The sequence below is a fragment of the Bos javanicus genome, chromosome 5, assembly GCF_032452875.1.
Source record: "Bos javanicus breed banteng chromosome 5, ARS-OSU_banteng_1.0, whole genome shotgun sequence".
NCBI lineage: Eukaryota > Metazoa > Chordata > Mammalia > Artiodactyla > Bovidae > Bos > Bos javanicus.
The window spans coordinates 111,385,804-111,399,660 of record NC_083872.1 but is presented as its reverse complement, the minus strand read 5'-3'; the positions used below and the strand labels follow the sequence as shown (position 1 = coordinate 111,399,660).

General features: G+C 50.3%; 2 protein-coding genes across 2 annotated transcripts; both read right to left on the bottom strand.

Annotated features, from left to right (window-relative positions):
• Positions 1-368: 368 nt before the first annotated feature.
• Positions 369-2,509, bottom strand: ATF4 (activating transcription factor 4). Its single transcript, XM_061418593.1, has 3 exons — positions 2,269-2,509; positions 1,369-1,683; positions 369-1,274 (listed from the first exon to the last, which is right to left on the bottom strand). Exons 2-3 carry the CDS (start codon positions 1,586-1,588, stop codon positions 448-450), a joined length of 1,047 nt encoding a protein of 348 aa, XP_061274577.1. The 5' UTR covers positions 1,589-1,683; positions 2,269-2,509; the 3' UTR covers positions 369-447.
• Positions 2,510-5,891: 3,382 nt separating this feature from the next.
• MIEF1 (mitochondrial elongation factor 1) lies at positions 5,892-12,338 on the bottom strand. Its single transcript, XM_061418592.1, has 4 exons — positions 12,195-12,338; positions 10,345-10,522; positions 9,884-10,146; positions 5,892-9,359 (listed from the first exon to the last, which is right to left on the bottom strand). Exons 1-4 carry the CDS (start codon positions 12,336-12,338, stop codon positions 8,553-8,555), a joined length of 1,392 nt encoding a protein of 463 aa, XP_061274576.1. The 3' UTR covers positions 5,892-8,552.
• Between the last annotated feature and the right edge of the window lie 1,519 nt (positions 12,339-13,857).

Here is a 13,857-nt window from a genome sequence, read left to right as displayed (position 1 = left end):
GTCCAGGCTCTTCCTACCACCAGCATCAAGTCTGATAGTTCTTGGTTTTCAGCGAAAACCCATCAACCTACTGAAGGGATGTAAACCACTCATTGTCTTAGGCCCAACCGCATCAGTCATCCTGGGGCTTCCCTGGTGGCCCAAAGGTTAAAACTCCTGCTCCTAATGCAGAGGGTCCAGGTTCCATCCCTACTCAAGGATAAAACCTAGCACAGCAGTTATTTAAAAATCTTCACCTATGGCCCAGCCGGTCAGGAAATTAAAAAATCTCACCGTGCATTTGAATACTGACAGCCAATCCCACAGCAATTGAGACTTGGGATTCATCAGGACTCTTACCAGAGGCAACAGACCAGACTGTGCAGTAGTACTTTCACTACAAAATAATTTATTAAAACACAGCTTCAGCCTTCTATATACAAGCGCACATACTCCTGACTACCCTAACTAGAGGACCCTTTTCTTCTCCCTTGCTTTGCGAACCTCTTCTATCAGATCTTTAAGATACTGGATCTCCTTGGCCAAGGAATCTGCCTTCTCTTTCAGAGCCTCATTCTTTTTTTCTAGCTCTTTACATTCACCAGTGAGGGCCTCCTGTTCCGCCCTCTTCTTCTGGCGGTACCTAGTAGCTGCTGTCTTGTTCTGCTCCATTTTCTTCAGCTTCTTGTCTAGCTTCTCACCCTTGACTTTTGCTGCTACCATCTTCTCTCCAGGAGGGTCGTAGGGTTTGGGGCGGGAAGAGCCACTGAGGGCACCTGGAGATAGCAGGCTCTTATTTGGAGAGCCCCTGGAGGTGGAAGGGCTATCCTGGGGAGAGCCCAGAGAGGAGTCAGGGCTCATACAGATGCCACTATCGTTATCTGAGGGGGCATCCTCCTCTTTTATGCATTGAGGAAACCCAGTAGTGGTGGAGTCTGGCTTGCTATCTCCTTCAGGGATAACCACTTCACTGCATAGCTCTAAACTAAAGGAATGATCTGGAGTGGAAGACAGGGTCCCTGGGGAAGGGGGAAGAGGTTGAAAGAAAGTGAAGGGGGCACCCTGGTCAATTGTTGGTAAACCTTCTGGAAGATGGCCAATTGGGTTTACTATCTGGGGGGGCTCCTTGTTAGTCTCCTGGACTAGGGGCTGAAAGAGATCACACGTGTCATCCAACGTGGCCAAGAGCTCATCTGGCATGGTTTCCAGGTCATCTTTACTGAACAGGATATCAAAATCAAACTCCTTCAAATCCATTTTCTCCACCATCCAATCTGTCCCGGAGAAAGCATCCTCTGGAAAAGATAAAAAGTTGGAAGAAACTTGAATCAAACGTAGGAGCCCCTATCACCAGATCCCACGAGCAGATAAAAAAAAAGTCCCTCTTACCCTTGCTGTTGTCTGAGACCAACCAATCCACAGCCAGCCATTCGGAGGAGCCTGCCTTAGCCTTGTCGCAGGAGAACCCATGATGTTTGAAGTGCTTGGCCACCTCCAGGTTGTCATCTAGGAGACCTAGGCTCTCTTCAGCCCCCAAACCCAACTGGTCGAAGGGGGACACGAAGTCCCCCCCTAACACCTCGCTGCTCAGAAAGCTCATCTCGGCCATGTTGCGAGGTTTTGGTGCTTAACTCGAGGAATGTGCTTAATTCGAGGATGTCTTTGTCGGTTACAGCAAGGCTGCTGCTGAATGCCGTGAAAAGCCTGGATAGCAATTAGAAACCGAGTCCCATTAGACATCAGCTGGTCCGAGAATTTCATCTTCTCACCCATTAACCAGGATGGCCAAATCAAAACTCCACTCCGTGTTGAAAACAGGGACGGCCATGGTGACACCCCAAGGCCATGGTGTCACCTTTCTATTAGGCCGCACAAGATGGACGCCCGGCCCTTCCCTACCGGCCACAAGAGGAAGTCGCCCCACCCTCGCGTCCAAATCCGGCACCAGCCGCCCGGCCCCGCCCACGCCCCTCCGACTCAAGCCGCGGCCGCCGCCCTGCCCCGCCGCCATCTTTGCTGCCACGTTTCACGGGACGCCAGATGGGACTCCGGTGGGTTCCGGGGAGCCCGGGGCCGCCCAGGGCTTCGCTCCGCGGCAAAATTCCGCGATCTCCCGACACAAGGGCGCCGGCGTTTCGGGGACACCCAAGCAGGAGTCACGCGTCCTGGGCGCTCGTAAACCCGTTTCCCCCTCCGCGACGCCGCCAGGCCTTCGGCCGCACCCAAGCAGGCGAAAACCCCTCACCGACCCGGGGATCACGGCCAGAGCGGCTCCTCCCTGGTACTTACGCCATGGCTTAAGCCGCTGGGGGGGGGTTGCCGCTGCAGAGCCTGGTGCTGCTGCCGCCGCTGCAAAGGCCGATGCTGCCGCAGGCACTGCTGCCTCTAATGCGCCATGGTGGCCGCGGACCCTGGGGGAGCGGGAGTAGAGACTGCGCACTTGCCCGGAGGAACTACATCTATGGACGGGAAGAAGGAAAAATGGCAGCAACAAGCCGAGAGCGGATCCTTTATAGACTCTGCCTCTGTGAGGACGCATCACAGACCACATCCTTCCGCCGCCGTCACGTGACTCGCACCTCCCGCCCACGTATTGTCATCTCTCCGACGCCCCGATCGTTTACAAATCTCCGACTTTTATGTCTAGGGCATATCAGTGAAGAGGGAGTTTGTTAAGTTTTTTATTTACGGCTTCAGGAAAAAGGTGCACTTTTTTACAAGGCTTTTAAAATCAAAGAGTCACTCCAGGCCTCCGCCAGAGAGCGCGGAGGGATCCGTACACTCACTTCCGGAGTTGGCTCGAGGGGCGGAGAAAGAAGTCTTTCACCCCAAGAAAGGTTTTTATTGTGAAGTAGACGGTCTCCTGGTTCTCGCGCGAGATAATGGAGGAGAGAGCGCGTCGAGATGATTGGTCAGGCACGGTGAGTCATATATATCTTCAATTTCTATTGGCTCAAGCTCCTGATCTGCGCGGGAAGGGGCGGAGCGGCCGGTGAGGTTCCCGCCGTCTGGCGCTGTCGCCCACTCGCTTTTTTCTGTGGTAACGCTTTGCAGTGGTTGTCTCAGGCCGGTCGGCCCGGAGCCGGTCTTGATTGCCTGGGGCAGCCCTCCCCTAGTGCGTCCCAAATAATGGCGTTAGGTCCCGGCCATGCAGTCCTTTCCTGCCGTTCTCAGTGAAGCCCCTAACTAGCGACCAGTTTCAGGCCCGAAGATAAAAGGCAAAAGGAAGTGCCACTTCGTGTGTGCGTTTTCACAGTGTCGTTTTCATGCAGACACTTGTGAAAAGATTGGCTGATGACGTCAGTCGAATCGCCTCATCTGTGCCCACCTACCATCAAAGGCCAGCTCCGCGTCCCTACTTTTGACTATAAAAGTCGAGGAGATGCATAATCCTACAGCCCAATGTATTTTTACATAATCCATTTTGCTAAAATATAAATTGCTATTCTGTTACAGGGGAGATTTCTTTCCATTTATGTAGTTTGAATTCCGCTAAGAACAAGGAGAGATTTTATTAAGCTGCTGTCTCTCGGGTAGTTTCAATTATCTCCCACCGCTGTAACTCCAAGGCACAATCGCTTCCCAGCAAGTCCTTCCCAGCAATGCCCAATTGCGGTAGTTTGTGTTCAGGATCTCAAGAACCAACTCCAACACATGTCCGTAGCCTCAGTCAAGCTAGCTGTGGGTTTTCTAAGCAACGAGGGACACATCTATTCCACCGTGGATGATGATCATTTTAAATCCACAGACGCAGAATAACTGGATCTAATTGGGTACCCGAGATATTTTCCAGTTGGACCTTTTTTAATGCAGCCTCTTGTCTCCAACTGTGCATATAATTGGCGAGTTGACTTCTAGGAAGTAGATTTCATCTATAAAAGATCTCAACTGACAATCCTTTTGAAACTTACTCCTACTCTTCTGTGTTTTCGATGGGCTTCCCTGGTGGCTCAGACGGTAAAGCGTCTGCCTACAATGCGGGAGACCTGGGTTTGATCCCTGGGTCAGGAAGATCCCCTGGCAAAGGAAACAGGTAACCCACTCCAGTATTCATGCCTGGAAAATCCCATGGACCGAGGAGCCTGGTGGGCTACAATCCATGGGGTCGCAAAGAGTTGGACACGACTGAGCGACGTGTGTGTGTGTGTGTGTGTGTGTGTGTGTGTGTTGCACTCTCTACTGGGGAACTGTTAAGAGTGGTGAGGAAAGCCCTGTAGAGGTGGAAACCTTGAGTTTTTGCTTCCATCCACTTAAGTGGGCTCTACAAATATTCCTTTGAGGACTGTGATGTGAAAAACTGAGGAAGCACTGTCCTCCGTGACTACTGACCATTTTATTGACTTGATTCGGTTTAGCCTAACAATTTCTTTTCAGTGATAAACTGAGGACTAAAGGGATGAAGTGTTCTTGCGCCGTGAAGGCAGTATGAGGTAGGAGTTGAGAGATTTTTAGGGGCAAATACCCCCAAATTTGGCTATTAGTGGAGACGTTTTGGTTGAGTGAGTTATCCTTGCTGAGTCTGATTCCTGATCTGTAAGATGAGGCTCATGATGAGTATGCTTACAATGAAGTAAGATAATACATGCAAGCACTGAGCCAAAGCTCCTGGTATCTGATAAGTGCTGGATAAATAGTTCCTATTACTACTTTTATTAGAACTGAGGTCTTCTGAACCTCCTAGGTCCCCCGTCCCCATCTCCATTACATCATCCTGCTTCCTCAGAGGACTATTATTTACAGAGATGAAATCAACAACTGAATAACTAGTATAGGCAAAGCATACTAGATGCGGTTTTTCTTTCCCCTTGAGGAATCACAAATATCTCGACATACATAAGGCATCTAGTCTAGTGCAAAGACAGTAAGAACCCCTGGGCCACTACTCAAGTGTTCCAAAGGTGTCACCAAGGACCCTGGGGGACATGTCCTCCATTTGCTGTATGGAGGGAGCTGTCAGTGCTTCTTGACAGATGACCATATCGATGGCTGAGAATTAAAGTAATCCTGCTCCAGACTGACACTGCAGAGGGGTGGGAGAATGACTCCTGTAGCAGGTCATCCCATCCTTTCCATTATGGTAACCCAGTTCAAAGTGTCTCCTACCTGCAAATGGAGAACCAGTCCCAGTCCTGTAGGAAAATGTTTCATACCACACACACAAGCCAAAGCTGTTGGAAACTCTTTATTTTCGTCTTCCCGTGCTGTAGACAGACAGCACATTCCCCGGCTTTATTTCCTCCCTCAAGGAGAAAAAGGATAGTAGTTGTCTGGGTCTCAGGGCTAAGCTGCTTCTCTCTGGACCTAGCCCAGACAGGACAGAAAAGACTGGTGCTGGATTCCAAACCTATCCTCCAGACATAGTAACCTCACTGAAGGGCAGGCAAATGACTGGATGGCATGTTGTGGGCCTGGCCTCAGGGGTGAAGAATAGAGAGCATGAGGTGACTGTAATGAAAAGATAAGCAACGCACTGTACACAGTTAGCCCCAGAACACACACCTCTGATATTTTGGCCTCTTCCAATCAGCTAAGTGTATCTACGAGGGCTACCGCCTCACAGCTCTAGTCTTGGGTCCTCTTACCATTCTCTTTGGCTTTAAGCTTCGGCTCAAAGGTCAGGGTTCTAACACGTCCTGTGAGAGCAGTTCTCGGCCAGGGTCATAGTCTCAAAGATGTGCCACAACAGAACCTCTGGACACATGGCAGGGATCCCCGCTCACACATCCCCACCCCCAACCCTCTCCAGGGCTTCTTGATCCCGAAGCTGATTCCTCATCAAAACCATTTGCGTTCTCAACTTGAGTGAAGTACCAGGGAGCAACACCAGCCAATCAAGAATATGAACAGGAGGACCACAGGGGCTGAGCCCAAGAGGAAAGATTATAGGTCTCACAACACAATTTTTCCAAACATGAGCTTCAGTTATTTTTTTATTTGGAAAAAAAGTCACAACCAAGAGTATAAAGTACTTTGAATTGAACTCATGTTTTAGGAAGGGGCAACAGGGAAAACCAAAATACACTTTGGAATTGATTGGGTTTTCGAGATGATGAGTCTTTTTTCAAGCATTAAGCTAACTATGTGGTTTGTTAACCTAGATGGTGCAAAAAAATTTCCAGATGGAGTAGAAGCATATGCTGTTACTTCAGGCAAAGGTGAAAGTTACAGAGTAGAAAGGCAGGGAAAGGCCCTACATCTTTCCCCAAAGATGAAAAAAAAAAGTGTGTGTGTGTAGGTGTGTGTGGGGGGTCCCCTCCTCCATCCAAGAATCTCAAAGCACTGAACTTCATCCACATGTGATGATGGGACTTGCCCCATCTCAGTCAGCAAATCCACCAGGACTAGAGTCGAGAATTCCCACTGCTTCTAGTTCTGAGGACCGCTAAGAGATTCTTGCTTGTGAAATGGCAGAGTTAGGCATTTTGGTTTTTGAAAACAGGTAAGAGACGGAGCTGCCTGTAGAAAGGTGCTCGGAGATAAACTCAAATCACAATTACACTTGGCTTAGATGATTTGGGATCTGGTCTTTAAAGTCTTTTGTTTTTTGAGTCTCCATCCAATGTCTATATAGAATTTGGTCAGAGACACCTTGGGAAAATTCCAGGTTTTCTAATATTCACATGGGGAAAACCAGATCCTTTCTCTGAATGAAGAAAAACAAGAAGGAATGCTTTTCAAACACTCGTGGCCCTGTCCTTTTCTTCTAATGACAGTAGATGGGTGCATCAGTGCTCGGCTCCACCCCACAGCCTCTACACTAGTCACCCTGGGTGGTACTCAGGCATACAGAGCGTTGTAAACTCCCGGTCTGACTCTGATGAACAGCCAAGAGGGAGAACCTCTCTCAGGCTTCGGGGCTGTTGTTTTTCATTCTCTCTCAATGTCTTCAATCAAAGGGAACAACTGAACCATTTCAGGGGGCCTTTGCATGTATGTAAGAGAAGAGACAGAAAGACTCTAAATATAGCCAATGTTAACCCTACTGCTCAACCTACTAAACCATGACAAAAAAGGGGACAGGAGTCTCTACCTTAAATTCAAAGGGAAGCTAAGGTTTCAATGCTATTTAAAGAGTCATTTCATGTCGCTGTCATTGGAAAGGAATGAGACAGCTGCAGAGAGCTTCACCAGAATCTCATTGATGGAGAGGTAGTAAGAATAAAAATAAGATTTGATGGGAGAACAAAATACTGGATGGGAAGATCAGAAATAGAATTATCATCAGCCTCCTGCCACAAACAGGAAAAAACCACACAAAACAAGATGCACTGACATTGTATATTAAATATTCCTCCCCACTCTCAGGATACTTTTTACATTGCAATAAATAGTGCAATTTTAGCAGCAGAAAACAAGAAGGAATGTGGGAAGTACCCACCTCCCTCTCATGTGTTCTAGCCATGTGCTCTTCCTGGGTAGCACCGATCTCCCCAGGTGCTGGGTGAGAGACGGGATGGAGGGAGGAGGTCTGTGCATGTCTGCCTGCCCTCTGGTGATGCCTGCAGAGTTCAGCAAACACTCCCTCATGTTCACAGGGCACACACTGGGCTGGCTCTTGGACCTGTTCTTGGGCTAAGGCAATATCCGAGAAACGCAGGCCTGACAGGGAGGAATTGGTCATTGATGGTCAGCTGCCTGTCAACCTCACGCACTAAGACTGTGTCCTTGAAGGCCTTGTCCTCATTAGCAATACGGCAGGGAGGGGCCAACAGCAGCCCTTCCGCCCGCGTCTCTCAACACCTGCACCCAGCGGCGCTGGACGGGAGCAGCCCCAGGTGAGGCACAGACATCAGGCACGCAGACCCCACCGCCACCTCCAGGTTCACCCACCTGCACTCTCACCAATGGCCACTGAGAGACAGTCTCCGAATAACTCTGCATCCAGTTTACCGTGAGCCCTCACTCCCCTGTGCGGCAGCCAAAAGGGTGCCCAGGAGACCTTCTTGGTCCTTCTGGATATGAATTGGTCAAGAGGTGGGGGTGGGCTTCTTTTTTCCAGGAACTTGGGTCAAAGACCAGCTTTTCCACCAGCTTTATCCCCGGAAATCCTAAATACTGTCTGAGCACTCCCTGCAGAGTTGAGTTTGAAACATGCAATCCTAACTTCAGTGACAGTCAACTGCAAGGCAACATCTTAATTAGGCAGATGCGCTCCAGGAAAAAAGAGCAACAAAGATGTGAACAGGCAGGAAAGACAGAGCAGACACCGAAGAAGGGCAGGCGGCACAGCCGACACGACAGACCTAGGCCAAGATGCAAAATACCAAGTGGTCGCCACAGCTCAGGCTAGGGCTCCACCTTCTCAGTTCATTCAAGGAAAACTAGCCTGGAGCATGGGGAGGGGAAGAGTAGGGAGCACAGTGTTTGATAACAAAAGTCGAAAGGGAAGGTGAAAAAAGAGGAGACAGAAATGGCATTCTAATCTGCCATTAGATTAGAATCTAATCACCAGGGTGATGACCAGCAAGACAGGAGGCACCTAGGGACCCTGTGAGGCACCAACTATGTAGCCAAGTGTTTCTAACGGAGAATCGGGCCTGAGCACCCGACACCTGCTTTGGCCTTCACCTGCCCTACGTCTGCAGCAGCACCTCTGGCTCGGATAACGAGCAATAGAGAGTGTATCCCAATTCGTCTATTTCCTCAGGGGTGAGCTCTGCAAATAAGTTCACCTTGGGGTTCAGGACACTGGGCAGAATGCCGGCCTCTAAGTGGCTGATGAGCCCCCTCAAGGCCTGCAGGAAGCGGTCGGCCAGCACGTCCGGGGACCAGTCAGCCTCCTCCTGGGCCAAGTGGAGGATGACATTGGTGAGTTGGCTGGCAGTGAGGCGGCCCAGGGCCGGAGTGGACTTGCATACGGCCTTGAGGATCTTGAGGCACAGGGAGCGGCAGCCCGAGTCGGCCTGGTCCAGGGCCCGCAGGCGCGCCGTCTCAGCAGGACGCAGGCTCAGCCGCCACAGGTTGTCATACTGGGCTAGCCGGTGTGGTTTGGCCACCAAGACAGTGTCACCAAGGGTCACTGATGGCAGGAAGTCAATGACAAGGTGCTTGTCCCGCTCATACTGCACTTCCAGAGTCAGGGCCTCTGGGGGCGGGGCTGGTCGAATCACGTAGTCCAAGAGGGACCCGATGGCCGGCCAGTTGATGGAGCCAGCCACTACCTTCTCAAACGTGTCTGCCACCGTCTTCGGAGAAAGGTAGCCCCCTACTACACAGCGGTCCCAGTAACTGCTACCGCGAGGAAAATACTCTGGATTCTCCCGGCGAACTAGAAAGAAGCCAGGGACGTTCATGATGGTGTCCTCCCCGGGGATACATGACCACAGGTTTTGCTCCAACACAAGGGGCACAATGAGTTGGATGTGGTCGGCTGTCACCACCTATTATAGCAAAATTAAAAAGGGTTTGAGGGATCTTCATCTCAAGAGACAAGTTTCCCCAAACACAGGTCTCACCATCTTGTATCCCCCACCACCACCCTCCGAACCCAGCAAAAAAGGAAACTAAAAATTCTTGCACATGACCACATCAATTCAGAGTGAGGACTTAAAACCCAGGTCTGTTAGACATTAGAGCCTGTGCTCGTTCCACACACCCCACTGTTTATGGACTCAGAAGTACATATAACATCCTCCATGCCTTCAAGATCCCAGAAGACAGAAAGCCAGGAAGGAGAAACTGGAACAAGAATAAGGAAGGAGGAAGCCTCTAAAAGCTTCCTAGAAGTTTTATGACTGAAACGAGTTAAAGGCAGGGATCAAATGTTACCACATGTGCAGAATTCAGAAGGAGTAAGACTAATCTTTTTTGGCAAGCCTGGGACACTGATCTTCTGCCCCAATGGCACTATTGAGAAGCATCGTGGTCAGAACCACCCTACCCTTCGTAAGCACCCCCTGGTTACCTGCAGGTCATCATAGAGGCTGCCACTCAGGTACATGTCCCGAAGTGGCATGTCAGGCAACTTGGCCCGCAGGAAGCTCCGGAGCTCAGCACATATGTCCACAGCAGCTTGCTTGGCCCGAGCCTGCTCACCGGCAGGAATGGCCGCCCGGTTCCGGTAGTAAGTGAGAAGTTTCTCCTGCAGGGACATGCGGAGTCGTGACTTCTTCAAGTCTACTTGGCCCTTCCTGGCCAATGGCTTGGGCCGGGGCGGGCAGAATGTATCTGCCAAGGCAAGAAAGAGAGGCCTGTGAGCTCATCCCATGCTTGCTCATCCACAGCCGCCTCAGCCCCAGAGAGGAGAAGGGCTTAGCACAAAAGGCCAGCGTGGTGCCTGGCGCGTGTGTCCTTAAGAAACATGTTGAGGGCAAGAGTAGCACCAAGAGCCCGAGATGAGTCCCAGAGGGAAACAGCCTTCCTCACCTGTGTCGAAGGCAGAGGAGCCTGTGGGAAGGGCCTGCAGGGACCTGCTCAGGCCTGCCTTCATGTCCTTGTTGAGCAGTCGGGGAGAGCCCATCCAGTTTGGTTCTTCCCAGCTCCTTTTCCCTGAATGGCTCAGGCGGGTGGGGCTGGTGGGGGCGCTGATAGCCCTGTCGTACATCTGAAAGAGCAGAGAGGACCCAGCATGTGGACCTTCTTTCCTGCTTCCCGCCAGTTCTCCCATATTGAGTTCCACTACTACTTTTCAGTAATGTCATTTTATTTTAGATTATGGAATGCTTTGCTCCACACAGAAAAATCTCAGGAAATACTAAATCATATAAATAAGTAAGAAACACATTTATCTATAATGTCACAACCCAGAAAAAAAAACTCAGAATTTCTACTAGTTCTATTCATAAGACCCTGCTGGGTGACTCGGGGACACCCCCTCCTCCACCCAGGCCCCAGGGCTTCCCTGACGTGGGTCAGACCTGTGCCCCTGCCGGGCCTGTCCACAGGGCCACTTCTCTGTTCTGGGGGCACAGGCACCAGCCGGACCCCACAAGGAGCGGCTGACATCTGAGTCAGGCCCCATCAGTGCTTTCGGGGCCTCAGTACCCATTTCAGGACATGACAGGGTCTGACAGACTAAGTGCCGTGCTGTGTGCTTAGTTGCTCAGTCGTGTCCGACTCTTTGTGACCCCATGGACTGTATCCCGCCAGGCTTCTCTGTCCAAGGGATTCTCTAGGCAAGAATACTGGAGTGGGTTGCCATTTCCTCCTCCAGAGGATCTTCCCAACCCAGGTCTCCTGCATTACAGGTGGACTCTTTACTGCCTGAGCCACCAGGGAAGTCACACCAGAAGATAACTATTAATATTTTGGTATATTTCTTTCTGGAAATATGTATTTATATAATTAGCATCTTCCTCTATGCTGCTGCTAAGTCACTTCAGTCGTGTCCAACTCTGTGTGACCCCACAGACGGCAGCCTACCAGGCTCCCCGTCCCTGGGATTCTCCAGGCAAGAACACTGGAGTGGGTTGCCAATTCCTTCTCCAATGCATGAAAGTGAAAAGTGAAAGTGAAGTCGCTCAGTCGTGTCCGACTCCTAGTAACCCCATGGACTGCAGCCTACCAGGCTCCTCCGTTCATGGGATTTTCCAGGCAAGAGTACTGGCGTGGGTTGCCATTGCCTTCTCCAATCTTCCTCTATATATACCTTAAAAAACTGATTTTTTACTTGTCATTTTTATCACTCCTCGTATCACTAAGAATGAATCAGGGCTGAACAATATGGTACAATTTCTGATGATACAACACTGTACCTTATCAATGCACCGTAATGTCAAACACCGATCCATTTATTTAACAAACACATCACTGAATGGCTACTCTGTGCCAGGCACTGTTCTAGGTGTACAAAATAAATCAGTTTCCCAACCCAATTCCTGCCTTCATGGAGTCTGCAGTCCAGTACAGGGATTCAGATACATAATCAACAAGCAAAAGCAGGCAGATACAGGTGTTAATTAAGAGTAAAGCGGGAAAGGGAAATAGGAAATATATGTGTGGTGAGGGTGCTGCTATTTTAAGTAAGGTGGTCACAAGAAGCTATTTTGGTTATTTGCAATTTAACCCTGGGATAAACTTCTTTCTTTGTATTTCCAACAGTTTCTTTATAACAGGATCCTAGAAGCACATTTACTTAATTCTTTTAAGGTCTTGTCTAATAATGTCAAATTGCCATATTACATTCCCATTAGCAGTATCACGGTCTTATTCTAGGTCAGCTCCACTTGGCAGCCTCACCACCTCTCCAATGCCTGGCCTGGGCTGAGTGCACTTACCCGCTTAACCGCCAGCGTAGCGATGCCCAGCATGGCTGCTCCTCCGACCCCCAGCACCAGCCGGGCGTTGGAGAGTACAAAATCGATGGCCGTCCCAATGCCATTGTCATCTTTCTTGCTTTTGCGCTCACCAGAGCCTGCCATCGCGCACCTGAGGACGAAGGCAGAACACAGCTGTCACCATCTGCGACCCTGAGAACAGACCTCCTCCTCCCTCCTGCTTTGGGCCAGTCCAGGGTACTCTTGAGTTCCAGCAAACCAAATCCTCCTGACTCTAGGGCTCCACACTCGAGGGCCAGGAGGGAGGTAGTGTGTCCTGGATGTACCTAGATGCAGGCGGAGGAAATGATCATGCTAGTTATGGGAAAACCACCCCACCCGTCTATTGAGATTATAGAGAGCACTAAGCTCATGGTCAACCCTTTCTTGTGTTAGAGTGAAAACCCCACCATGAAACCCAATCCTCCGGCCCCTTTCCCAACACTGTAGCGCAGATAGTGCTTTGATCCTTCGGCCACTGCTTGTGGAAAGAAGAGCAGAGAAGGTCTCATTTAATTAGAGGTGGCCCATCTAGTCCCATCACATCCCCTCACACACAGGGAGGTGACTTGTCAGAGGGCTCAGAGAAAAGGGATGACAGAGCCACGTGCACAACTCGCGACTCCTAGCGTGATGCTTTTCCTCCTCTATCATGTCTACCCTCGCCCAGATCAAACTGTTCCTATTCTGCGAACTTTCTGCGAACAACGGTAACAACGATGACACGGACTGAATACCCTGGCACACGGAGGTGTAACTACAAGTCCATGTGTGAGGAAGGGCCAAAGAAGAAAAGAACTCTCTGCGGACAGTCCCACTTGACAAATGCTGTTTCTCGGGGAGAGTGCGCAGGGGACCATGAGAAGCTCAGGTGAGCCTGGCTCTGGGGCAGAGACTGAATAAACACGACGGTTGCTGGAGACTACGCTGCTAACTGGAGAACAAGAAAATCCACCCGTTCACATGCACCTGAAAAATGCACTGAAAATGTGGCCCCCCGAGTGGAGTTCACAGGCACAGTGCAGACGAGGCTGGCCTCCGTACAGGGTTCACGCGGGGTGAGCTCACCTTCGTTCCCTGGCAACAATGGGGTCATCCTGACTGAAGTTCCCCTCATCCTCCCAAAAACCCATTTCCCATGGACTTAAAACCCTGGGCCCAACCCAGATGAGGGATGACAGAGTGGCTCAGATCTGAGCATGGCGCTTCACACTGCTTGCTTCTTCCCCCCGTGCCCTGTATCCCAGGAACTCCCTGTAAACAGTTGTGTACCATTCACCCGTATACCCAGAATGGGAGGACAGAGAGGCAAGATCGCTGGTGCGCCCACCAGTGTGAAGTGATCTCCTTCGAATACCCTTACAACCGAGCACTGCTCACCTCATACCGCATGCTTCTGCCCTCCTCAACAAGGAAGGAGTATTTCTGACCCCACTTATTTCAGCAGCAGTTGCAGTCGAGCCTTACTCTTTCTCTAACTAGAATTCACCACTTTGGCACTTTTCTGTTCTCTTCTCACCTTCTGCAGTTAGTAGACGCTTCAGGTTCAGGGACAGGATGGGAGACTTCGCCAAATTAAATACACTTCCACTTCAAATGCTCAGAGCAAGCAAGGCTGAGAAGA

Coding starts and splice junctions, on each gene's coding strand:
- ATF4 (XM_061418593.1), bottom strand. CDS start 1,588: ATGGCCGAGATGAGCTTTCTGAGCAGCGAGGTGTTAGGGGGGGACTTC. Junction 1,275..1,368: donor GGTCTCAGACAACAGCAAGG/GTAAGAGGGACT, acceptor TATCTTTTCCAG/AGGATGCTTTCTCCGGGACA.
- MIEF1 (XM_061418592.1), bottom strand. CDS start 12,338: ATGGCAGGCTCTGGTGAGCGCAAAAGCAAGAAAGATGACAATGGCATT. Junction 10,147..10,344: donor CTCCTCTGCCTTCGACACAG/GTGAGGAAGGCT, acceptor TTGCCTTGGCAG/ATACATTCTGCCCGCCCCGG. Junction 9,360..9,883: donor GCCTCTATGATGACCTGCAG/GTAACCAGGGGG, acceptor TTGCTATAATAG/GTGGTGACAGCCGACCACAT.